This window comes from Leucopleurus acutus (genome assembly GCF_964270905.1).
Source record: "Leucopleurus acutus genome assembly, chromosome: 19".
Classification (NCBI taxonomy): Eukaryota; Metazoa; Chordata; class Mammalia; order Artiodactyla; family Delphinidae; genus Leucopleurus; species Leucopleurus acutus.
The window spans coordinates 40433482-40460981 of NC_139161.1; the positions used below are offsets into that span (position 1 = coordinate 40433482).

Genomic DNA, 27500 nt, shown 5'->3' on the forward strand with positions numbered 1-27500 from the left:
ACTTGATTTTGATCAGGGACCCATCACTCATGCTCTGGGATACAGAGCATTGGGAGATTTTGAGAGCTTTTGGGTCCTCCTAAAAACCCACTGGGGGTTTATATGCCTGGCATTCCTTAAGCTCATCCTTTAACTGTGTTACAGTAAAGGACTCAACAACCTCAAGGATACTCAACTCTTAGTGAAAGTTCCGACTCCTTAGAGCATGGCATTCAAGGCCCTCCACAACGGTTCGTAACCTACCTTTTCAGTGATAACTCCCACTGTTGTCAGGAATAAACACTCTGCTCCAGTTAAACTGGGCTGCTCACTACCTCCTGATCATGTATTTTTCCACTTGGATACCTTTCTCTTTATTTTTTTGGCTGTGTCGTGCCGCATGTGGGTTTTTAGTTCCTCGACCAGGGATCGAACCCATGCCCCCTGCATTGGGAGCGTTGAGTCTTAACCACTGGACCACGAGGGAAGTTCCAATACCTTTCTCTTTAAACCTGAGATGTCCTTTATGGTAGCCGTTAGTCACATATGGCTAGTGAGTACTTGAAATACGGCCAGTCCAAATTGAGATGTATTAGATACGCCCAGATTTCAAAATACATTTCTACAGGAACCCCCAAAATGTAAAATATTTCATTAATAATACTTAAATATTGATTACATATTGAAATTTAATGGAATATTTTGGATATATTGGATTAAATAAAATAAAACTAATGTCACATTCTTTTTACTTTTTCATGTGGCTACTAGACAATTTAATATATGTATGTGGCTTGAATTATATTTTTAATATTCAGTGCTCCTCTAGATCATTAGCCTAGCCTCTTAGGCCCATGTAGAAGTTGGCACACCATTCAAGACCCCCCTTGTACTTTCTCACATCCTGAAATAGTAAGATGATAAACTTATTATTATTAAACTGAAGTTGCTATCACAGATCCACTGGACAGCTCAGGAAAGCAAAGCCTTTCTGCCAAAGGCCGCAGGACAATTAATATGCTCCATAAGTGTTAGATAACTTCTTTTAGGCACCCACACTAGAAAAACCCAACACCCCTGAATTCCATCTATATATCTCCTGTTTTTCTTCACTTCTAGTCAATGTTAGCCCTTCCTGTGAAATTCTTTCAATACTATTACTTTTCTTTCAATACATACCTAATTACAGTCTTAGTTGCCTTGCTTTTAAAATCTAGTTTCCAAGTATTCTCCCAGCTTCCTACCCCCTACCCATGTTCATTCCGTTCTATATACTGCAACTGAAATAATCTTCCATAATATTTCTTGCAGATATGACTCTCTGCTCAAAAACTTCCATTTTGCCCACATTGCCTACAGGAAGAATTCTTTTGTTTAACACTCAAGGCTTTTTTATACCTTATCCCCGGGCTTAAAACCTGGGCTTTAGGGAAACTAGATTGAGTTTATGTAAAACATTTAGAACTCTGCCTGGCTTATAAGAAAGTCTTAGGTATTATTATTACTACTCACTTTTATTTGAATGTGCTGTATGCATTTCTATCCCTGGAACACTGCTAATTCCTTTTTCCTATTTGAATACCTCTATCTCCAAAGGGAGAAGGACTGATTTAAACTATTGATGATCAGCACAGGCTAATTGTTACCGCTAGAGAAACAACTTATACCTCCTTCCTACAACTGATAGACCCTGTTAACTCTGACCCCAATTTATAATATGTAACAATAAAATTTAAGATTAGATGGGATATAAATAAAAGGTAGCATTTCTTTTATGCAGTAGACAGTAAACTTACGGAATGTGTCATTTAAAGAAAAAACAAAGCCTGGAAAATTATAAATAGGTTCTGGATTTAGGGCAGTGGTGCTCCAATTTTGGCCTTACTAGAATAACCTGGGAAACTTTCTTTTTTTGGCCGTGCCTCGCGGCTTGCGGGAATCTTAGTTCGACCAGGTGTAGAACCCGCGCCACCTGCAGTGGAAGCGCGGAGTCCCAACCACTGAACCACCAGGGCATTCCCACAGAATAACCTGGGAAGCCATCAAAACTAATACAGGTGTCTGAGCCTCACTCCAGATTTACTGAATCTCTCCAATGGTAGGGCACAAGCACATGAATTTTTTAAAAAGCTTCCTAGATGATCCACATACACTTTTGAAAAATCTTTGTATGAGATCTTCCTGTGCACCCACCTCCGAGAATCACTGGTTTAATCAAGAGAAACTTTGGATTAAGGAGGTTGGTCATACTTGGCATATATTTTTCACCATACTCTCCCGGAACACGGTTTTGAAACAGAGATCTGATTAGCCCTGAATGACTTATATGAGTAGTGTTCTTAAAAACAACAACAAAACAACCCCCCTCCCGGCGACAACCCTCTTGAGTTTGATTTAGGAGTCAGAAAAGAAAAAGCCATATACATTCTAAATGCCACACTTGGTTTTCATCTAAAAGCTTGTCTGTTGGTCTGACTTCTATTAACTTATAACTTTCAAAACATAATTTTTAAGTAAATATATATTTAATATGTACAATATTTACAGCTTACAGCTTTTACAACCCAAACTTTGGATCTATAAGTGTGAAAAAGTGGGCATTTGAGTGTAATACTTCGAAAACTTCAAAAACACCTTTACCTCAAAAATATTTTACACCAATTTTCCAAAGCGGTATCTTCACAGGCTCATTGTATCTCGACAACCCAGTCAAGTTACCAAATCTCTAGGCATGGAGTAAACGATATCGTATTGAGAGGTGGAACTTTTTATACAGTCGTAGAGGATGTAGAACTCTTGCGTCTTTGAAACCCTATAACAAAGTTCCTTTCACCCTCCAATCCTGAGACAACAAATCCTGTAGTTCTACCTCATCATCGCTGTCAACATTCTCCTCTTCCTTTTTCTGCAGTTCTTTTATGGTCAGAACCTCTTTAAGCTTATTTTTTATCTCATCCTGGCGATTCCGCAGCTTTTCCACCCGACGGTAACACTCTATCTGCTCATCTATCTCCCCAATCTGCCGGTCCAAGCGTCCCTCCTCATCCTCTTCGGCAACTATGGCTTCGGAAATAGTGTTGACCTGTCTCATGGCTTTTTGAAATTCGTCCCATTCTTTGTCCATCTGATCCTTTGGGGCATCAACCTTTCGTACCCTCGCATCTATCTCAGGGTCGTCAAAAAACCCTTCCGGTAATGCTTCCGCGGTGTTTTCTCTCCTTTCCACCACTTTTTCATGTATTTCTGCTTTCTCAATTGACCCTGAATGAGGAATTAAAGGGGCCTTGGGAGGATTTGTGTCCGAGAAATCGCTTGGCAGCCTACTACCGGTTGCCTCCCGCGCGGAGGAAAGTGAGTGTTCCTTGCCCTGTGCGTTGGCCGGATGCTTACAGACATCCCCTCTTTTCCCTTCTCCTCCTCCTCCCTCCTCTTTCTCCTCCTCCTCTTCCTCATCTTCATAATCAGGAAGTAAACCGAGTCCCGAAGCCTTACTGAGGGTCGCCCTAGTGGACTCCTTTCCGGCTTTGTCAAAGTTGGTGGGCAAAGCGGAAGTGGAGGGTTGTACTTGAGACACCAGGGAGGCCTTCGCTCTTTTGGCATCTTGGCTGTCTGCGTCCGGCGCCTTCCTCTTGGAGGACTGAGGCACTGTGCTGGCGGACTGAGGCACTGCGCTGGCGGACGGTCCCTGGGCGACTTCCTTCGCGCCTTTCAGCTCGGCCACTTTCTCTCGGTGCTGCTTTCCCAGGACGTGAGTCTGCCACAGGAGCTCGCTCTTAACCGGGGTGTTACACAGGGCACAACTCAGCTGCCCCAAGCGGTTGTACTTCGCGAATGGAGATTCTACCCGTTTACGGTTGGTGCTCAGACGCTGCTTCTCCTTCATCAACCGCCGCAGTTCGTCCTGATTAACCACTCGTTTCCCCGCCTCAGGCCGAGCGGAGGCAGAAGACGCCATCTTTGCGACCCGACCCGAGGCGATTCTGGCTTCCGTCCCGCCGACGCCTGATGACGTTACTTCCTGTCCGGGCGCGGATTGGCTGAGGCTCAGGAGCGTGAGCCGTAGCGCCAGGATTTCCCTCAGAATAGCAGCTGAGGCCGCCTTACGGGGCGGGGACTCTTCCTACCGTCTGGCCAGGGCTGAGGTAAAAGCCATAAACTCCAAGGCTGAGGTGGCGCAGGCCCAGGCGGCCTTGGCAGTCAATATATGCGCCGCCCGAGGGCTGCAGGATGTGCTGCGGACCAACTTGGGTCCTAAGGGAACCATGAAAATGTGAGACGGCGGTTGGAGCGGCGGTTAGGGCGTCGGGGTTTGTTGGGTGTCGGGGCGCGCTGTGAGGCAGACGTTCCACAAAGAGTTGGGAGCGATGTGGACGCACTTGTGGGCCTGCTTTCCCTCGTTCTCATTCCTGCCCTGAGCTCATTTCTAGTCTGGTGGGAGAGGAGGAGAAATGCTACCCGAAAAAAGGGCTCACTGTGACTCCTCCCTGCCCTCCAACTTCTCGGTAAGGTTCATATGCAAGTAGAAAGTCAGTTCATTTAGTGTCATATATGAAACATAAGCCATCTAGCTCCCCTGCTGTTTAAGAGTTTGGGTTTTGCTTGGCAGTGTGTTGTGGAGACGGCACGGGCTTTGGAACCTGGCAGGCTTGGGTTCAAATTCAAGGACCGCTTTAGCTATGCGTCCCTAGGCAAGTTGAACGCTCTTTCAGCATATATTTACTAAGGACTATTATTTTCTTTAGAAGAGAGGGAAGGAGACTAGTGAGGGCAAAGAGGTGTAAGAGGAGAGAGATACAGTCTCAGAGGAATGAGCAAAGTAATTAATATTAACAGTAAAAGAGGGCACTGAGTATGTACTGACTGGGATGCTGGGAACACAGAGATGACTAAGATACAGTTTCTATTCTTAAGGCGTTCTGGTAGAGATGAATGTGCTAATTATATATATACCATTATACTGAGGAAAGGGACTAATAACTGATGGCAGAAGGGAGAAGGGAAAGCTTCTCAATAACAGAGGATTTTTCATCAGTCTTGAAAAACGAATCAGAGTTCTCCAGTTGGAGAAGGCAGTAAAGGACTTCTAGATAGGGTAACTTCAGGAACAAGAGAAGCTCAATGGTGTAAATCCAACAGAAACGAAAGCAAACATGATGTAGTAAGGGAACCCCAAGGTTTGCCCACAAGATCTCATTTGATAGAAGAGGTAGAAGAAATAGACATTACCCAGATTGGGAAAGGTAACTTATGTCATTGCTATATAGTTTGGATATTATCATGAAGGTGATGGAGAACATGAAAATCATGGAAGGATTTTTGGTGAGGGAACTGACTGAATCACATTGCCTTTTAGAAAGATAAATGCAGTGTGGAGGGTAAATTCAAATTCAGACATATCAAGATGCTAAGTAGTCCAGACTAGAGATGATGATGACAGTGGAGATGGAGAGGAGTGGGTAGATTTAAGAGACATTTAGGTTGTAGAATTGACAGAACTTGATCTAATAAACATGAGGGGTGAGGGAAAACATTAGTTGAGTGAATGAATGGTAACATTTCACAAAAAAAGAAACCTGCAGAAAGTTCACAAATTTGTGGTTTGTAGACTTCCAAGTACTCTTCCAGGTACCAAGCCACTGTTCATAACTCATGGACTGCTCTTGTCCTTAAACTTGTAAATGTGCTGTTTGGAATGAAATCACCATAGCAGTCCATCTGGGGAGAAGTGATTCTGTGGTAGTTACTGTGGTATCCCCCATGGTATAATGGAAGTTTTCCACACCCAGTTACTTATATTAAGGATAATGGAGTGGCTAACACTGGGAGTGTCTTGTTTGGCTCTTGCTATATGAAGTTTATAACCACTGTTTTCTGAACAGGCTTGTTTCTGGTGCAGGAGACATGAAACTCACCAAAGATGGCAATGTACTGCTCCATGAGATGGTGAGCTGATGTTGCTGACTTAATAAACCTTAATTAGCCTTAGCTGAGAACATAGTACAATTTGTATATCCTTAAACCAAGGCCGTCAGCTAAATACTGCAGTCATGAGATATGCTTGTTTGTTTAAACCTTAGGGGAAAAAAAAGTCTATTGGCTGTTTTCAGATCTTTGTGTAGTGCAAATAATAACTTAGGGATACTTCCAAATTAGTTACATTCTTTAAAGTCAATGCACTTACGTTCTTTGTAATCATGGGAAAAAAATCCTTTGCAAGTTTAGTACATACATTCATCTTCAAGATTGAAGGATTTAATCTTATTTTGGAAATGTCATTGCATTCGAAGCAGAGACTCTTTTATAAAATGTTCAAACCTCATTAGTTCTCAGGTTTTAACTTTTTGTTTTGACATTTATTATGTATGATAATATAAAACTTGTGAACTTATAGAATGAAGCTTATTTCATTTCTTAATTTTACTGTTGACCCTTAGGTTATCTTGTTTTTGGTGGACTATTTCTTTATCTCATTCTCTCTCTTTTTTAATCTTTTGCTTGCTTTTTTCAACAAATTCAACACCCAACAGCTTCCTTGATAGCAAAAGTAGCAACAGCCCAGGATGACATTACAGGAGATGGTACTACTTCAAATGTCCTAATTATCGGAGAGTTACTAAAACAAGCTGATCTTTACATTTCTGAGGTATTAGAATTTCATAGAACGCACATTCATGTGGTACTTTATTTTGAATAAAAAGTTATTTATTTTTTTGCTAGTAAAATGGTTTAATTTTAGAGGGAAAAAGTTCATTTTCATCAAGATGTTTTTGGACAATTATAAATGGAAATAATAATGAAATTTTTAGTTAAAATAATGCCTTTTATTGAAATTATATACCTTTTTAAAAAATGAAATATTTGAAATATATATAAAAGTTAAAAAATTAGCCATGTACCCATGACTAATGGCCTAAGAAAGAAAACATCACTGAGAAAGTTGAAACCAAATTATGCACCTTTTAAAAAATAACTAGAGAAAAATTAATGAAGGTTTTCCACATTGTGAATTTACCTACTTTTCTAGTTTTATTTCCCTTTATAAACAGTCTCCTCTAGCCAGACTCCTTCATTCACTGGCCTCTGAAATCATTACATACATTTCTACCTCCATGCCTTTGTTCAATTTGTAGTGTTTTCTTTGTGTTACTTATCTGTCTTTTCTAATTAAGCAGTTGGATTTTTGCTCTTTCAAGGACCATTTTAGCAAAGCATAACCTGTCCTTTCGAAGTGCTAAAAGGATCACTTTGTGTTTCATTTAGTATTGGGATCTGTCTATTAATTCAGTACCTGCAACTTATCTCAAGATGCTTTTAGCTGTAAGCAGTGGAAACTTGACTAAAAGTCACTTAAACAACAAAAAAATTATCTCCCGTAACAGGAAATATAGCAATAAAACAGGCTTCTAGGGTTAGTTGATTAAAAAATTCATTCAGTCATCAAGTACCCAGATCCTTTCTGTCTCTTAGCTCTTCCACTTGTAATGCTGTTTCATCATAGGCTTATTCCCATCCTGGATGAAAGACTGTCAGAAGAAATCAGGGCTGCCTCTTCTCCTTACTAACACTCAGCAGGAGAGGGCAAGAGAAAACCATTCACCCAGCCATAGAATAAAAGTCCTTCCTTTATATGATTGGGCCGACATTGGTTTTATTCCATCCCAAACCAGTGACAGTTTTTTGGGAAATTGACTTAATCTAATTAGGATCCGCCCCTTGAGCTGGGGATAGGGTCAGCTTCCTCTGAAGCACTGAGGAAGAGAGATACCTAAACAAAATTAGGGTTGGGCTAGGAAGGAAGAAATTAGGGGAGGGGAGATGCCGACAGACACTGACATAGTTATGAAACTGTGTGACAGTGCAGTGACAGAGCTAGGCACAGGATGGGATAGAAACACTGAGGATGGAGGGGTATCCTAAACTAGCCTGAGGTAGTCAGGAAGCACTTTCTGGAGGAAATAGGCCTGGGCTGAATCTTTAGGATTAGAAGGAGTGAGCCTGATGAAAGAGTGAGGGGTGTGGAGAATAGCATTCCAGGCAGAAGGAAAAACATGAGCAAAGGCACAGAGAAAAGAAGCAAACTGGTGTGTGTGCAGAGCTACAAGCAGTCTGGTGTTGGTGGAGTTTAAAGTGATGCGGACAGTAGTGAATAGGCATGTAATATACTAACCAAGAAGAATGTTCATACTGACATGTGAATGAGTGATATGGTCAGATTGGCATTTTAAATATTTGGGGGACAGTTTTAAGGGAGTCAAGACTGAACGTTTTCCTAGTAGTCTAGGTGAGAAGTTGTGAGGTCCTAGGCTGAGGAAATGTTTTGAAGATGGTTAATAACACAGGCTCTGGCGTCAGGCCTTTTGGGTTTAAATCCTGGCTCTGGCTCTTATTAGCCTGGTGATCTAAGCCTTTAAGCCTAAATTTCCTCATCTGTGAAACAGGAATGATAAAAACACCCACTTCATAGTGTTGAGAGGACTAAAATAATACATGTAAATCCCTTAGAATAGTGCCTGGCACAAATGCTCAATAAATGTCAACTTTTGAAAGTTATTATAGGACTGACATAAAGGAATGGAGGAAGGGAATAAATTAGAACTAGTTCCAGCTTTCAATAAGTTTATGTATTATTTTTCAGAATAAACAATAGCGTTTTTTCAAAAAAAATTTTGTTATAATGTCAGACCTACAGAAAAGTTGCAAGAATATTCCAAAGAATAACATTTCTCTCTCTTTCATGAATATATATATATATATATATATATATATGGAATGTGTATATATATAGTAATATACATATTTTTTTCTAATGGTATAAGAATAAGTTGCAGACGTGATGATCTAAATATTTCAGTGTATGTTTCTTAAACCAGGGAATTCTCATATATAACCACAGTATAGTGATCGAAACAGGAAATTAGTATTAGCACATTGATAAGTACTTTTATCTAATTTGCAGGTTTTATTCAAATTTCGTCACTTGTCCCATTCAGTTGTCATACCCCTTTAGTCTTCTTTAAGCTGGAATAGTTCTCGAGCCATCTTTTGTGTTTCATGACATTGCTGACATTGCTACTTTTAGAGAATAGGCTGTTTTTTTTTTAAGAAAGTCCCTCAGTTTGGATGTGTCTGTTTCCTCATTATCAGACTCAGGTTATGAACTTTTGGCAGGAGTGCCATGGAAATGCTGTATTGGTCTTAGTGCAGCGTATCTGGAGGCACATGGTGTGTGTTTGTCCCGTTCTATGATGTTAACTTTGAACATTTGGTGAAGGTGCTGCCTATCTGTCGTTTTTCTCCAAACAATGCTGGTTCTTTTCCTCTACATTACAGGGAGTCTTCTCTTCTGTGCCCATTCAGAAGAGCACTACACAACAGTGTGTTATAGTTTTCAGACATAAAAAGAACTTTTGTAGTTTTTTTCTACTGTTGTAAATTGTAAACAGTTTTTCTGTAAGTTTGAGATTGTTTGAAATATGAAGCGCTGAAAGATTACAAATTACATGCATACACTTATATTTAGTGACATTGATATAGGTAATTAATTTTTTTGGACATACCTATTAGTAGGAAAGGATAGTTACTTTTACTTTGGATAACTTACTTTATAATTTACAGTTTTATGTTGATGTATTAGGGCCTGCACCCTAGAATAATAGCTGAAGGATTTGAAGTTGCAAAAATAAAGGCACTTGAAGTTTTGGAACAAGTTAAAATTAAAAAAGAGATGAAAAGAGAAATCCTCTTAGATGTGGCTAGAACATCTCTACAAACTAAAGTTCATCCTCAGCTGGCTTATGTGTTAACAGAGGTATGTGGTTAAACTTTTGCAGAATGAGTACAGCCTAACACATGGTGGTATTTTTCTTTTTCCTATGAGATAATCAGCTAGCTATGGCATGTGGTTCTTTTGAACATACAACAAAATATAGAAGACAGACATTTATAGGCTTATTTACAGAGTAGATTTGATTGGTCAGAACAGTATGTGTAATTTTTCAAAAGTGTCATATTAAGCCTTCTTTTAAGTTAACTTGAAAGTTGGGAGGGACTTGGCTGCCTATGGATCACCCCCTGTGGAAGCTGTTGGGGTGATGCACACTGGTCTCCTAAACCTAGAGGTCCATATTTATTATTTATTTATTATTTATATTTAATATAAAATAATAATAAATATATTTATATTTATTTATTATTATGTGAGGTTGGGGACGTTGTTTTGGCAGTGTGTCTTGTAGTTAAGGTTACCTTTTTTTTTTTTTTTTTGCGGTACGCAGGCCTCTCAGTGTTGTGGCCTCTCGCATTGCGGAGCACAGGCTCCGGACGCGCAGGCTCAGCGGCCATGGCTCACGGGCCCAGCCGCTCCGCGGCATGTGGGATCCTCCCAGACCGGGGCACAAACCTATATCCCCTGCGTCGGCAGGCGGGCTCTCAACCACTGCGCCACCAGGGAAGCCCAAGGTTACCACTTTAATGAGCATGATTGATCTGATAGATAATATTCACATCTGGGAAGTGTATACTTGTTTACTTCTAAAGGTAGAATATATATATATATATATAATATCAGGACAAAGTTGGGTATTTTGGGAAGGCTTTTATCAGGTAGCTGTAGTTTGATGATATCATCATTGTTCCTCAGCTTTGCATTTTTTGAAACTTGAGTATATTAGTTTATCAGGAATGATGAGTTCATAACAACCAAATTCACAAGACATTGACATAGAAATCAGAATTCTGTCTTACTAATTTACCTTGAGAAATATAAATACTGAAACACCTGAGTTGTTTCTGGTCAATTCTTACCGATAGGAAAACCTACTTGGGAAATCAGATTAAGATTAAGAAATTAAGACATTTTCTTGCTGAGCAGTCTAAATAAAGACTCTGCTGTGTTTTCTGCTGTTAAAGTACATATATCACGTGGCCCAGAATCTTCAAGGTATCTGATTAGGGCCTCCATTCCCTTTTGGAGTTATAGAAACACTAATGCTCTCATTTTCCAATGGTTTGTCATTATTCCCCATTAGTCATCAAAACCAAAAATCATGTTACCTCAGTAAACTTTTCTAAGATATAGATTTTTTTGCTTCTATTTTATTTGAGGATGATTATACTATAGCACTTAATTTCTGTAGTCAGTTATTTTCATATTACTTTCTGAGCTAAGCAATAGGCTGTGTGGTGCTGTGCTTCTCAAATTGCATATCCCTGGGGATATTTGGCAGAATAAATGAGACATGTCTTTCTGGAGTGTCAATTTTACTTTACTATGGAGGAAAAGCATTATTTTCACATTGAAACAAACATGTGTAACTAACAGAACACTGTAAATCAACTGTACCCCAATGAAAATTAAAAAACAACAAAAAACAAACATGTATATATTATGGCATGATGTAGAAAAGTTTCATGGTAAAACATAAGACTTAAAAATTTCATGTTGTTAGAGCCAGCAAATTTGAACTCTTTCCTTAGATTTCATTTCCTTCTTTTCCATTAAGGTGTCCTTTGGTGGAAAAGTTTGAGTAGTGTTTGTATAGTAGGCTTGGCAGTTAAAGAGACTTGATTTCTAGTCCTGACTCTGCTACTACCTGTTAGATCTTGTTTTAAGACCATAACTTCTTAAAGTCTCACCTTAGTTTCCTTCTCTGTAAAATAAGGGGATTGGACCTGATAATCTCTGAAGTCCCTGTAGGCTCTAAACTATCCATTGGCACTGGTTATCATTTGTATCCATGACAGAGTGACACTTTCTGACCTTGCCTTGTGTTTTGGAGCCTGAAACACTTTATCTGCTTAGTCTGGTGATAGATTACTAGGGCCAGTGGTTTCTTTTAGTAGACCAAATAATTTACTGTTCTCATTCATTTCTCTTCCAGGCTGTGGTGGATTCTGTTTTGGCTATTAGAAGACCGGGTTATCCTATTGATCTCCTCATGGTAGAAATCATGGAGATGAAGCATAAATCAGAAACAGATACAAAGTAAATGATGTAAACTTTAACAGTACATAGATTCTAGAATACTTGGTTATCTTCAGATATTCTTTCACTGATTTCATTAGTTACTTCTATTCATCACCAGTCTATTTATTCAGCATATATTAATTGGATACTTACCAGGAGCCATTCACTGTTTTAGGTGTTAGGAATGAAGAGTAAACAAAACAGAATTTCTTTTTTTAAGAATCTTACATTTCTAGTTGAAAGAGATGGTGGACAAATAATGCTAATAAGTGCTGTGAAGAGGCTAGAGTAGCTGTATATGTGAGCATGTGCATGATTTTAGGGTAGTAAGGGAAGATCATTGTGATGAGAAAGTAAACTAGAGAGCTAAATGGGTCTCTAGTGCTAGCCATGTGCATATCTGGAAGAAGAGTGTTCTAAGCAGAGGGAATAAGGGTGGAAGAAGCCCCGAGGCAGAAGTGTGCTGGGGTGTTCCAGTGTGCCTGGAGCAGAGGAAGAGGAAAAAGTAGTAGAAGGTGAGATCAGAGAGGTAAGACAATTATAACATTGTCTGAGTATGTATGTCCTGAGAGTGAGTAGCACCTTGTTGACTTTGGACTTAACTCATTTTAAACATTCTATTATGGAAAACTCTAACCATATATAAGAGTAGAATAGAATAGTAAATGAACTCCCACGTATCTGCCACTCATCTTTATCAATTTTCAGTATATGGCCAGTCTTATATCCCCCGTATATACTCCTCTTTCCTTCCCCCTGCCCAAATCTGGATTATTTTGAAGCCAATTCAGATGTTATATTTCATCTGTAAATACTTTATTTTTAATATATGTGTGTGTGTATGTATAGGTGTCTTTACTTATTTTTAGAAGTTCTTAAATCTGCCTTGTCACTTTTTATGGTTTCCTGTTCCCTCTGCAGGAGGGAACTCTTTTCAAACTTACCTTTCATTTCCTTAAACATATAGTTCAGTTTGATAATTACAATATTTAAAGTTTTGTCTTGTCTACTTCTGGTGTTTATTTTATTTATTTTTAAAATTAATTAATTTATTTTTGGCTGTGTTGGATCTTTGTTGCTGTGTGCAGGCTTTCTCTAGTTGGGGCGAGCGGGGGCTACTCTTCATTGCGGTGCATGGGCTTCTCGTGGTGGCTTCTCTTGTTGTGGAGCATGGGCTCTAGGCACACGGACTTCAGTTGTTGTGGCACACGGGATCAGTAGTTGTGGCTCATGGGCTCTAGAGCACAGGCTCGGTAGTTGGGGCGCACGGGCTTAGTTGCTCTGCGGCATGTGGGATCTTCCCGGACCGGGGCTCAAACCCGTGTGTCCTGCATTGGCAGGCAGATTCTTAACCACTGTGCCACCAGGGAAGCCCTGCCCAGGGACAACTTTAAACTAAATCCACAGCTTGAGGTTTTTTTTGAATAACCAGTTGTGAATTCTAACTGCAAGTCCATGTGAGGGCTGCTGGTTTGTACCCTGAGTATGTAGCCTTTGAGGTTCTAGTTTAATGTGAAGAGGGTCTTACTGTTTTACTCTCTACTTTGGATGAGGCTTGAGCTTTTTAAATTCTGTCCCCCTCTCATTATGAGGTCAAAATTCAGATTTGTCTGAATTGTCAGATGACTTTAGGGTGAGTGGTTACAGTTATCTACTTACCTCTTGGAGTTCCTGTTTTGTTTTCAGTTTTGGAAAGAAAACTTTTGTAGCTCTTTACTGTTTTATGGCTCTGCAGAGTTTTTAAGGGTTTTTTTTTTTTTTTTTTTCTTTTTTTGCGATACGCGGGCCTCTCACTGTTGTGGCCTCTCCTGTTGTGGAGCACAAGTTCCGGATGCGCAGGCTTACAGGCCATAGCTTATGGGCCCAGCCGCTCCATGGCACGTGGGATCTTCCCGGACCGGGGCACGAACCCGTGTCCCCTGCATCGGCAGGTGGACTCTCAACCACTGCGCCACCAGGGAAGCCCTGTTTTGTTTTTAATCCAGCATTTTTAGTTGCTTTTGGTAGTAGGGTTGGTCCAAATTACCTTACCATTGCTGAGGGCAACAAGTACTTGGTTTATATTTCAGAAGGATCTCCGTGGTTGTTGTGTGGGGAGTACACTGCGGAGCAGGGTGGGAGGTGCAAGGACAGAAGCAGGAGACTGGTTAGGAATCTGTTGTAATATAGGTGAGAAAAGAAAAAAGATTTGGATCAGGGTATACTTAGAAAGAAGGAGCAGTAGGATTTGTTGATGTTCCACATAGAATGTGACAGAAACAGATGATTCAAGGATGTCTCTTGGGTTTTTGCATGAGCAGCTGGAAAAGCAGAGATGCCATTTCTTGGGATGGAGAAGACTGGGAAGAGCAGGTTTGGGGAAATAAATCAAGAGTTTAGCTTGGGGAATGTTATGTTTTCGATGCCGATTAGATGTCCATGTGGACATGTTGTGTAAGAATTTGGAGAGGTGTCAGGAGTTCAGGATCGAGGTCTGGACTGGAAATATTTATTTGGGAGTCATCAGTGTGTGGATGACTTAAAGCTATGAGAGTTTTTAATTTTTTTTGGCTGCGCCGTGCTGCATGTGGGATCTTAGTTCCCTGACCAGGGATTGAACCCGTGCCCCCTGCACTAGGAGCACAGAGTCTTAACCACTGGATTTCCAGGGAAGTCCCTATGAGAGTTAATAAGATCATCTGGGAAGTGATATAGATAGAAGAGGAAGTTTAAAGACTGAGCCCTGAAAACTCCAGTGTTTAGAAATTGGGAAGATAGGGAGGACTGAGCAGAGAAGACTGAAAAGGGGTGGTCAGTGAGGTAGGAGGAAAGCCAAAGGAGAATAGTGTCCCAGAAGGTAAGAGAAGAAAGTGTTTCAAGAAAGAGAGAATAATCTGCTATGTCATATGCAGTTGACAGTTTGATGAGCAAGTTGTGAACTGAGAATTGACCATTAGATTTGGAGAACATTTAGTTTTTTGGTGGCTTTAATGAAAGTTGATTCAATAAAGGGATGAGTGTGAAAGTCAGATTGAAGGTGGGCTCAAGAGAGAATGGTTAGGGAAGAAGTGAGGATGCAAATGTAGACAATTCAGAGGAGTTTAGCTCTAAAGGGGAGCAGATAAGTGGGGCAGTAGCTAGAAGGGAATATGGTAATGGGGTTGAAGGAGAATTTTTTGTTTTAAAGATGGGCATTACTATGACAAGTTTGTTCCCTGATGAGGATGCTCCTGTAGGCAGGAACAGTTGATGTGAGGGAAGAGGGGACAGTTGCAGGAGCAGAGAGGGGAAATGGGATACAGTACACAAGCAGAGGGGTTAACCTTAGCGAGGAGCATGGGCAATTCATTCCTAGTCATAGGAGATTCAGGTTCAAGTGCAGGTAGATTGGTAGAGGTAGTGATGGGACAGTGTTTTTATTTTCTCAAAGAAGCAAGATCATTTGCTGAGAGTGAGAAGAAGGGGAAGAGTGAAGAAGCCTGGAAGAGTGAAGAACATTGAACATATAGTTTGTTTTTTTCTTCCTAAATAAAGTATCTTCACATTCAGTTAGGGGTTGGAGTAATCTAGTTAGATGAAAATTTTGAAAAATTCCCTATAATTATGCTTAACTATTTTAAAAATTATTTCTTTACATGAATGTGTAACAAATATTGGTTATAAAAGATTCATAAGTAGAAATGCATTTCCTAATTGGGTGTAAATGAATTTTTAAAAGTTATAAAAATATTTTCTGTTGAAAGATCACTTGGAAAATAGGAACCCCCCCCCACCACCACCCAAGCATAACCCTACTCTTAGTTTCCTTCCATTTTTCCTTTTCAATGCCAAGGTGCTTTTTAAAAATAATTGATTAATTAATTTTTGGCTGCATTGGGTCTTCGTTGCTGTGCGCAGGATTTCTCTAGTTGCGGCGAGTACTCTTTGTTGCAGTGGGCGGGCTTCTCATTGAGGTGGCTTCTCTTGTTGCAGAGCACAGGCTCTAGGTGTGCAGGCTTCAGTAGTTGTGGCATGCAGGCTCAGTAGCTGTGACTCGTGGGCTCTAGAGCACAGGCTCAGTAGTTGTGGCACACAGGCTTAGTTGCTCCACGGCATGTGGGCTCTTCCTGGGCCAGGGATCAAACCCATGTTCCCTGCATTGGCAGGCATATTCTTAACCACTGCACCACCAGGGAAGTCCCCCAAGGTGCTTATTTTTTAACAGAATAGTTATAATCGTGCTTCATATGTAATTTGTCATTCTCTGCTTCTTAGCTACCCCGTAAATATTTTTCCATGTTATTACATGGTTTTCATGACTAACACATAGTTGAGTCATTATCTGTTGAACAGTGCCCTATTGTTGGACATTTAGGTTAACAATTTTTAGTTGTTCCATGTAATTATTTTGAACAACTGTTCCTAAGAAACTCATTGTGTGCCTACCTTTCATTACTTGATCAGCTGTGTCACATGTTTGAGCCACATAATTTATCCTTGTTTTTTTTTTTTTTTTTGCTGTACTCAGGCCTCTCACTGTTATGGCCTCTCCCGTTGCGGAGCACAGGCTCCAGACACGCAGGCTCAGCGACCATGGCTCACGGGCCCAGCCGCTCCGCGGCACGTGGGATCTTCCCGGACCGGGGCACGAACCCATGTCCCCTGCATCGGCAGGCAGACTCTCAACCACTGCGCCATCAGGGAAGCCCTGAAAAGTATACTTTAAAAGGCTGAATTTTATGGTATGTGAATTGTATCTCAAAAAATAGAGTAATAAACTCTATAATAAACAATACCTCAGATTTGTCTGATAAGCAAAAATGTAGATGTGAAATAATGGTAAAATAGAAGCTGAAATGGAAAATTAGAACCTAGGAAAAAAGAATATGAATATAGCAAATGTAATAGTATAATATTTAAACTGCCAGAACATAAAGAGATACAGTTAGCTATATAGGTTTCATTATTGAAAAGGAGAAAACAGAGCAGTTTCTAAATTGAAAAAATATGGGGCTTGATATAAGACCCTCCTTCTTGTAGTCACTTTTGATAAAAGCTAGTAACATTTTTTTCAAGAAGATAAACGTATATGATTCAGGCATGAAGCCGTTGGTAGTTCAACCTGATTCTTAGAATTTAGGATACAAAGAAAAAGGGACTATTTTTTAAATCACTTTAACCTCTTAGTTTTTTAAGAAATAATTTATCAAGGTAAAATTGACATATAATGAACTACTACACACATTTAAAGCCATGAAACTATCCCCTCATTAAAGATAATGAACATATTTATCACCCCAAAAAGTTACCTCATTCCCCCATGGTAATCCTTCCTGCCTCCTCTCACTGTGTCACCCTACCTTCAGGCAACCTTCAGTCAGCTTTCTGTTGCTATAGATTAGTTTGCATTTTCTAGAATCTTATATGAATGGAATAATACAATATGTAGTTTTTTTTGTTTGGCTTCTTTTACTCACCATAATTATTTTTAAGTTAATTGATGTTATTAATCAGTAGTTCATTCATTTTATTGCTAGATAGTATTCCATTATATGAATATACTGCAATTTATTTAATCAGATTCACCTATTGATGCACATTTGGTTGTTTACAGTTCTTGGCTATTGCAAATAAAGTTGCAATGAACATTCGTGTACAATTCTTCGTATGGATCTATGCTTTCATTTCTCTTGGGTAGATGCTTAGGAATGCAGTACTATGGAAGGTACATGTTTAACTTTTTAGAAGCTGCTGAACTGTTTTGCCATGTACCATTTTACATTCCTACCAGCCATTTATGAACATTCCAGTTGGTCTGCATCCTCACTAACACTGGATATGGTCATTCATGTTAATTTTAGCCATTCTAAAATTTAAAAAACCAAATTGTGACTTTAATTTGGATTTTCTTAATGATCATTGATATTGAGCATCTTTTCACGTGCTTATTTGCTATCTACATATCTTTGGTGAAGTTTCTGTTCAAATCTTTTGCACTTTTTTTTTTTTTTTTTTTTTTTGCTGTACTCGGGCCTCTCACTGTTTTGGTCTCTCCCGTTGCGGAGCACAGGCTCCGGACGCGCAGGCTCAGTGGTCATGGCTCACGGGCTCAGCCGCTCCGCGGCATGTGGGATCTTCCCAGACCAGGGCACGAACCCGCGTCCCCTGCATCGGCAGGCGGACTCTCAACCACTGTGCCACCAGGGAAGCCCATGCACTTTTAAAAATTGGGTTGTTTTCTTATTGTTGAGTTTGAGAGTTCTTTGTATATTCTGGATACAAATACCTTTTCAGATGTATGATTTGCAGACATTTTCTGCTACTCTGTAGTTTGTTCTGTTATTCTCATAACAGTGCCTTTCAAAGAGGAATTCTTAATTTCAATGAAGTATAATTTATCAATTTTTTCTTTCATGGATTATGCTTTTGGGTGGTATCTAAAAAAATCTTTACCTAACCCAGGGTCACAAAATTTTTCTTTTATGTTTTCTTTTAGAAGTGCTATAGTCTTAGGTTTTATATTTAGGTCTGTGATTCATTTTAAGTTAATTTTTGTATATGCTGCAAAGTATGGATCTAAGTTTGTTTTTTTGTGTATAGGTATCAAATTGTTTCAGCTCTATTTGATGAAAAGAGTATCCTTTTACTTAGTTGCCTTTGCATTTTTGTTGAAAATCAGTTAGTTGTCCACATTTGTGTGGTTCTGTTTCTGGGTTCTATATTTCATCAATCTGTTTATCTCAGTGTTAATGTCATTCTACCTTGTTTATAGTAACTTTATAATAAGTCTTGAAATCTGTAGTGTTAATCCTCCCATTTTGTTCTTTTCCAAGTTGTTTTGATTATTTTAAATGTTTTGCATTTCATATCAATTTTAGAATCAGCTTGTCAATTCCTACCAAAAAACTGCTGGGATTTTGGCTGGAATTTCACTGAATCTATGGATAAGTTTGGGAATAATTGATATTTTAACAATATTGAGTCATGGTACATCTTTCTGTTTATTTGGGCCTTCTTGAATTATCTCAGCAATATTTTATACTTTTTAGTATGTGAGTATACTAAGTATTTCACAACTTTTTTTTCAGATTTATCCTTATGTGTTTCATGTATTTTGATCCTACTGTACATAGTATTTTTAAGATTTCAATTTCTGATTGTTAGTTAATATATTAAAATACAGTTGATTTTTGTATATTGATCTTGAACTCTGCAACCTTGCTAAACTCACTTATTTTAGTAGCTTTCTTATAGATTTCATTGAATTTTCTATATAAATGATAATGTTGTCTTGTTAATGGAGACAGTTTTACTTCTTTCTTTCCAATATGGATATATTTTATTTCTTTTTACCCCTTATTTCATGGGCTAAAACCTTCAATACAATGTTGAATAGAAATGGTGAGAGTAGGCATCCTTTCCTTTTTCCTGATCTTAGGGAGAAAACATTCAGTCTTTTTCCACTCTGTGTGATACTAGTTGTAGGTTTTTCATAGACATCTGCTATCAAATTGAGGAAGTTCTCTTTTATTGCTGAGAATCTTTATCAAGAATAGGTGTTGGCCAATCCAAAAATGGGCAGAAGACCTAAATAGACATTTCTTTAAAGAAGATATACAGATTGCCAACAAACACATGAAAGGATGCTGAACATCACTAATCATTAGAGAAATGCGAATCAAAACTACAATGAGGGGGCTTCCCTGGTGGTGCAGTAGTTGGCAGTCCGCCTGCCGATGCAGGGGACGCGGGTTCGCGCCCCTGTCCAGGAGAATCCCACATACCGCGGAACGGCTGGGCCCGTGGGCCATGGCCACTGGGCCTGCGCGTCTGGAGCCTGTGCTCCGTGGCGGGAGAGGCCACAACAGTGAGAGGCCCGCATACCACAAAAAAAACCCCACAAAAAAACCAAAAAAAAACTACAATGAGGTATCATCTCACACCGGTCAGAATGGCCATCATCAAAAAATCTAGAAACATAAATGCTGGAGAGGGGGTGGAGAAAAGGGCACCCTCTTGCACTGTTGGTGGGAATGTAAATTGATACAGCCACTATGGAGAACAGTATGGAGGTTCCTTAAAAAACTAAAACTAGAACTACCATGTGACCCAGCAATCCCACTACTGGGCATATACCCAGAGAAAACCATAATTCAAAAAGAGTAATGTACCCCAATGTTCATGGCAGCTCTATTTACAATAGCCAGGACATGGAAGCAACCTAAGTGTCCATCGACAGATGAATGGATAAAGAAGATGTGGCTCATATATACAGTGGAATATTACTCAGCCATAAAAAGAAAGGAAATTAAGTTATTTGTAGTGAGGTGGATGGACCTAGAGACTATCATACAGAGTGAAGTAAGTCAGAAAGAGAAAACCAAATACCATATTCTAACATACATATATGGAATCTTAAAAAAAAAAAAATGGTTCTGAAGAACCTAGGGGCAGGACAGGAATAAACACGCAGAAGTAGAGAATGGCCTTGAGGACACGGGGAGGGGGAAGGGTAAGCTGGCATGAGGTAAGAGAGTGGCATGGACATATATACACTACCAAATGTAAAATAGATAGCTAGTTGGAAGCAGCCGCATAGCACAGGGAGATCAGCTCGGTGCTTTGTGTCCACCTAGAGGGGTGGGTTGGGGAGGATGGGAGGGAGATGCAAGAGGGAGGAGATATGGGGATATATGTTTATGTATAGCTGATTCACTTTGTTATACAGCAGAAACTACACAACATTGTAAAGGAATTATACTCCAATAAAGATGTTTAAGAAAAAAAAAGAATAGGTGTTGGATTTTGTCAAATGCTTTTTTTGCATCTATTGAGGTGATCATATGGTTTTTCTTTTAGTTTCTTAATGTACTAATTACATTGATTTTCAAATCATTCTTGGATAAACCTTACTTAATTATGATGTATTATCTTTTTAAAAATGGATTAAAGTTTTAGAAATAATTAAATGTTTTTTTTAATTTTGGATTTTTTTTTGTCATTTAAACCATTACGTGTACAGTTCAGTGGCCATAAGTACATTCACATTGTGCAACCTTCACCACCATCCATCACAAACATTTTTCATCTTGAAAAACTGAAACTCTATACCCATTAAACAATAGCTCTCCATTCTCTTCTCCCCCCAGCCCCTGGAAACCACCATTCTACATTCTGTCTTTACGAATCTGACTATTCTATGTACTTTATAGGAATGAATCATACAATATTTGTCCTTTTATGACTGGCTTATTTCACTTAGCATAATGTCTTCAGGGTTCATCCATGTTGTAGCATGTTACAGAATTTCCTTCCTTTTTAAGGCTGAATAATATTCCGTTGTATGTATGTACCACATTTTATTTATCCGTTCATCTGTTGATGGAAACTTGGGTTTCTTCACCTTTTGACTATTTGAATAATGTGGCTTGCTGTGTCTTTTTTTTTTTTTTACCATATTGTTGGATTTAATTTGTTATAATTCTGTTAAGAATTGTTGCATCTACATTCATATGGGGTGTTGGTCTGTATATATATATTTTTGTAATGCTTTTATCTTTTTTGCTTTTAGAGTAATGCTGGCCTCAGAAAGTATTCTTTCCTCTTTAATTTTCTGAAAGTGTTGAATTCTTATATAGAAATGGTGTTAGTTTTTCCTTAAATGTTTGGTGGAATTCACCAGTAAAGCTTTCTATACCTGGAGTTTTCTTCATGGGAAGATTTTAAACTACAAATTTAATCTCTTTCATAGATACAGGATCGTTCAGGTTGTTTATCTTTCTTGAGTGAGCTTTAGTACTTTGTGTCTTTCAAGAAATTTTTCTACTTCATCTAAGTTAAGATCATACTGCCCATGAGCTAAATCTGGTTTGCTGCCTATTTTTGGTAAATAAAGTTATATTGGAACACAGTTACTCCCAGTTGTTATGTATTGTCTGTGACTTTGTGCTATGCTAGCATAATTGGATAGTTGCAAAAGAGATGGTATGGTCCACAGAGCCTAAAATATTTATTTTCTGGCCTTTTGCAGAAAGTTTGCCAATCCCTGATCTTAGTTTTCAAATTTATTGGCATAAAATTGTTCATAATATTCCCCTATTATCCTTTAATATCTGTAGAATCTGTAGTGACAGATTCTACACCGTTTTCATTTCTGACATTGGTCATTTTTATTTCATTGATTTCTACTCCGATCTTAACTGTCTTCTTTATTCTGCTTACGTTAAATTTCATTTGCTCTTCCTTTCCTAGTTTCTTAAGATGGAGGCTGAGGTCATTGGTTTGAGACCTTTCTGCTTTTCTAGTATGGGTGTTTAGTGATATAAATTTCTCTTCAGGTACTGCTTTAGTAGTATCCCACACATTTTGGTATGTTCTGTTTTCACAGGAGAACGGGATCAGGGAAGTTTTCAAAGCTACTGGTAATTTTCTGTTTCTTAAGCTGGGTGGTAGGTACATGGGTACATTTATTTGTACATTCTTTATATCTTATACATGTAAATATTCTTTTGTATGTATTCAGTATTTAACAAGGAATTTTTAAAAAGTGTGAATGGGAGGTGAGGATGTAATTACCTTGTGGGTAGACATAACTCTCTTGAGTAGTTATATTGTACAGTGAAGCCGAGAAAGGGGGTAGTAATTTAAAAATGATGTGGAATAAAAGGAGAGACTCTTTTTGTGTTGTTTTGTTTTAAAGATGGGTGATTCCAAACCAAGTTTACTGATTCAAAGTTTGCAAATTCAAAAACTTTATAGAGCCATACCAGCAGGTATAAGAGTCATATCCTGATGTGAAAATTGACGTGTTTAACTAGAGCTTTTGCCTTAGAATAATAAGAACACCAAAATTTTTTTTTTTTCTCAGAAAGTTTGGTTTCTGCTTCAGTACAGAAAGCAAATACTTCCTTGAGTCCTGAGAATTCCATACCAAAAACTATGGCCAAATTATGTTGGCCTAACATTTTTTTCAAATCAGATGTTATAATTAGTTACCTGCCACCATAAATTATAAATAACTACCTTTTAAATATAGTCATAAAGGAGAAGGATGATGGTGGAAGAAATGTCTACTCTGTAAACAATGAAATAAACTGTAGCCAGCTCTTGTCTGTACTATGTTAATTGTTTAATGGTGTATAACTTCAGGATGCTTCATAAGACATCTGAGTGATCACTGAGCTATGCAACTTATTTTATTTCTGTATATATTTAAATACATTTTAGAGGCAGGCAAGATAATAGAACATGAATAGCTAGTTGCTTTTTTCTGTTTCTTCTGTGTGGTATGTCTTGCCAATCCTTTTTTTCCCTCCAATAGGTTGTGTGGTTCCAGGAGCGGGTGCAGTTGAAGTGGCAATAGCTGAAGCTCTAGTTACATACAAGCACAGTATAAAAGGAAGAGCTCGTCTTGGAGTCCAAGCTTTTGCTGATGCTTTACTCATTATCCCTAAGGTAGAACTATCCTAATGGCCAAAGAACAACTGTTTAGACAAAAGGTGTCTAATTAATTTTAAATTGCCCATTTTATGTATAACAGTAGAGTAGAAAGATAGGTATTTGTATTTCCCTACACAGTTTTGTTTAAGATATTATATAGCTAAAGCAGGGAAGTTTTTAGGATAACAGCTCTGAATTCTTGTAGGAGTTTCATGAAATGGCTCAATTATCACTTTGCTTCCATCTCTGAGCTCCAAAAGTTGAAGTAACTCCAAAAATTTCCTTCAAAAATGGTTCATGATTAATCATAATGAAGAAGTGTAGAACGTAAAATTTAATTAGATTTTGAGTAGACCTTTATTATGTTGGTGGTATCCAAAGTATTAGCACTTTAAATTATGGGAAGTGAGAACTTCAGGCTTGCATTTGTCATTGTCATTATAATTCCTAGAAAAGGAGAGAAACCAGTTTTTTTCCATGTATCAACAGAAGGACAGAGAACTACCATTTTTTTCCTTTGCCTTAATCTGATTGTGAACTACTTGGAAACACAGAGAACTCTTTCAAATATACTATTACCATGAATTAAAACATTACTAACAATGCTAGCAAAGTCTCTGATAATTGCTTTAAAATTATTAATAATTTGTTGAATCTTTGTGCATTAGATATCCATTTTTTTCTTCCCCTGAAGAGGCAAAGTCATTAACGATCCTATAGTTGACAAATATTGGTAAATCTGGTAGACATTTGGTGGTACCTTTTCACTCATCAGCTGTTGGTTTAGGACCACTTGGAAATAAACCTCGCTTGGAGTGCAGGTATCTCCATCCCTGTTGCCACAGGTCATAACTCTCCTCATGTGAATGAGGGGCACAGATATAATGCAGATAGGCAGGTTTAACAAGTGCCCAGGAAAAACCAGAAAACATGTGGCTAGAGGGACTAAGCAAACAAGAATACCGTTCTACTTCCTTCCGTTTTAAAAAAAAATCTTTTGCAAGGAGGTGTTAACCGAGAGGGACCCCTTCAGGGACCCTTGTCTAACACTCGGAAATGAATTGTCCGAGGAGACACACATACTGATAAAGCAAAAGACTTGGGTGCTCGAGCAGAGAACAGCAGGGTAAGGGAACCCAGGAGAGCTGCTCTGCCTCGTGGCTTGCAGTCTCAGGTTTTATGGTGCTGGAGTTGGTTTCCAGGTTGTCTCTGGCCAATCATCTTGCTTGTGCCATATTTGGCCCGACTCAAGAACCTTCCTGGTGGGCGTGCACATCTCTCAGTCAAGATGGATTCCAGCATGAGGATTTCTGGGAGGTTGTCAGGACATATTATGGGCTGGTGTCTCCTCCCTCTTTTTGGCCCCTCCCAAATTCTTCTGGTTGGTTTTGGAGGCACCTTGTCAGTTCAGTGTTCCTTATCAGGACCTCCTGTTGTGAGACAACTTATGCAAACGGTGGTTTCAGTCCACGGTTCCCTAACAGAGGGAAATTAATGTAGCAGGGTGGGGTGGGGAAACTCTAATTAGTCTTCGTCAGAATTTAGTGTGATGTACGTAGGGAAAATGTTTAAATATAAAAGTTACTAGGTACATGAAATAATTTGATTTAGATTAAGAATGGAATTCTTCAAAAGGAGATGATTACTATATTATGGATGTGTTTTCATAAGACTGGAGAGAGCAGTGCCTTATTTTTTATATCTGATATTTAAATATATATGAAGGAATTCCATACATATATTTATTATTATTTTTTATTCCTAAAGGTTCTTGCTCAGAATTCTGGATATGACCTGCAGGAAACACTAGTGAAAGTTCAGGTTGAGCATTCAGAATGAAAACAACCTGTTGGCATAGATTTGAATACAGGTAAGAAAGTAAAGAAAAATCAGCTGCTTAATAAAAAAAGAGGTTATACTACAGTGACCCAGAACTTAAGTAAGGGGGTGGAGGTTTGGATGGCTTTTTTTTTTTTTTTGGCGGTATGCGGACCTCTCACTGTTGTGGCCTCTCCCGTTGCGGAGCACAGTCTCCGGACGCGCAGGCTCAGCGGCCATGGCTCAGGGGCCCAGCCGCTCCACGGCACGCGGGACCTTCCCGGACCGGGGCACGAACCCGCGTCCCCTGCATCGGCAGGCGGACTCTCAACCACTGCGCCACCAGGGAAGCCCTGGATGACTTTTATATTTAAATTTTGGGTGCCTTTGTTTTACTTTTGAACTTCTTAGAAGCAAGTATTCATTCACTTAAGAAATAGTTACTGAGTGCTTGTTATTTGACTCGGGATTCACACAGAACAAAACAAAGACCCTTCCCTTGTGAGCTTATGTTGTAGCAGGGAAAGATAGGCAGTAAATAATAACCTTAATAAATAAGTTCCTTTAGCATTTTTAAAGGTAATAAATTCTGTGAAAAAAATAAAGGGACAGTGTAAGGATGATTGTGAATGCTAGCACAGGAGTGTGGGGAGGGGGTTTCAATGGGAAGAGGGTGGTCAGGATAGGCCTCATTGAGAATATCTGTTGAACAAAATCAACGAAAGTTAGGAAGTTCCACGTGGGAACTAGGGAAAGAATGTCCTAGGCAGAGGGAACAGCTAATGGAAAAGCCACTGTCTGGTGTTCTCGAGGAGGAGGGAGATGAGAGAGGTAATAGAAGGTCAGATCACGCGAGGGCGTGTGGGCCAGTGTACAGAGTTTGACTTTTTCTGTGGTGGAATAGGGAGCAATTTTGAACAGAGGTGTGACATGGTCTAAATATGTTTAAAAGGATCACTCTTGCTACTCTGTGGAGAGTAGTCAACTGAACAACTGGAAGGAATTGCCATTAACTGCATTGGAGAAGACTGTGGGTAGAGCATGTTGTGGTGGCCGGAGGTCAGCATTGAGTTTTGGCAAAGTTAAGTTTGAAGTATCTGGAGACTTTAAAATAGACAGTTGGATGTACAAGTCTGAAGCTCAGGAAAGTGGTCCGGCTTGGAGATAAAAACTTGAGAGTCGTCAGAGTGTATATGCTTTAAATCTAGAAGATTGGATGAGATCATCTAGGGAGTGAGCGTAGAGAGAGAAGAATGCAGGACTGAGCCTTTGGGTACTCTAACATTAAGAGCTCAGGAGGAAGAGGAAGAACCAGCAAAGTAGACAGAAAAGGAACCACTAGTGCAAAAGAAAAAAAACAGGCAAGTGTGATGTCCTGGAAGACAAGTGAAGAAAGAGTGGTTGGGAGGGTGTGATCAGCTGTGTTAGTTAAGTGCTGCTGATAGATGAGGTCTGAGAATTGACCTTTGGATTTGACACCATGGAGGTCATTGGTGACCTTGATAATAGTAATTTTGGTGGTATATTAAATATTGTTAGAATATACAGCCAATATTAACAGAATATATCAAGATTGTAGTATTGAAATAGTTTGTTTTTCCTTTGCAGGTGAGCCAATGGTAGCAGCAGATGGAGGAGTTTGGGATAATTATTTTGTGAAAAACCAACTTCTTCACTCTTGGTAAGTTTGTATTAGTAAAAAGAGAAAGACTTTTAAGGACATAATTGATAACATTAAGATTTTTCTATTATTTTTGCCTGCTACAGTGGAAAATGGCTAAGTGTATGAAAAGGCATGGTATCCAGTTATTAAGACTAGCTTCTGTCATTTTACAGTCCCTTTTAGATTTTAGTTCTATCAGTGTAAGTTATGGGAAATGTTAATCTTACTGTTTATTTGAGGGAGAAGGGAAAGAAGGACATTTACTGAAATAGTACCACATGCATAGTGGGAAAAAGATCAAATGATGTGCTAAAAATGAGCTCAGTTTTGCTGGAATATAAAATTAGGCTTCTACTTTATCAGCAAATGAGTTGAAATTATAATGCAAGGGGTGATGTTTGTATTTATAATAGCTATGTCTTATCTCACACCAACATCATTGCAGAACAAAGTGTCATTAGTAGCTGAAGATTTCTGAGGGGGAAAGATAAGAGTGGATTAGTAAGCTTTACTCACCCTGTCATCTTTTCCCTCAGCGCAGTGATTGCCACCAACATTCTCCTGGTTGATGAAATTATGCGAGCTGGTATGTCTTCTCTCAAAGGGTGATTGAGTTCAAAATCAACTCTTCTAGAAGCTGAGACTTAGCACATCTTACATCCAACTACCATTATAGAG

At 39.0% G+C, this 27500-nt stretch overlaps 2 protein-coding genes across 2 annotated transcripts; one reads left to right on the forward strand and one right to left on the reverse strand.

The window, feature by feature from the left end:
* Nucleotides 1-2437: 2437 nt before the first annotated feature.
* Nucleotides 2438-3934, reverse strand: ZNF830 (zinc finger protein 830; the record flags this gene model as incomplete). The annotated part of the gene is made up of 1 exon (XM_082860123.1): nucleotides 2438-3934. One exon carries the CDS (start codon nucleotides 3932-3934, stop codon nucleotides 2792-2794), a length of 1143 nt encoding a protein of 380 aa, XP_082716249.1. The 3' UTR covers nucleotides 2438-2791.
* A 50-nt stretch (nucleotides 3935-3984) lies between these two features.
* CCT6B (chaperonin containing TCP1 subunit 6B) lies at nucleotides 3985-27500 on the forward strand (the record flags this gene model as incomplete). Its single annotated transcript, XM_082861600.1, is given in 12 exon segments — nucleotides 3985-3989; nucleotides 4061-4249; nucleotides 5859-5922; nucleotides 9614-9787; nucleotides 11859-11962; nucleotides 12422-12473; nucleotides 22290-22323; nucleotides 23223-23356; nucleotides 25109-25177; nucleotides 25181-25211; nucleotides 26768-26840; nucleotides 27359-27500. Coding segments are annotated over 12 exon segments (1002 nt in total). The 3' UTR covers nucleotides 27432-27500.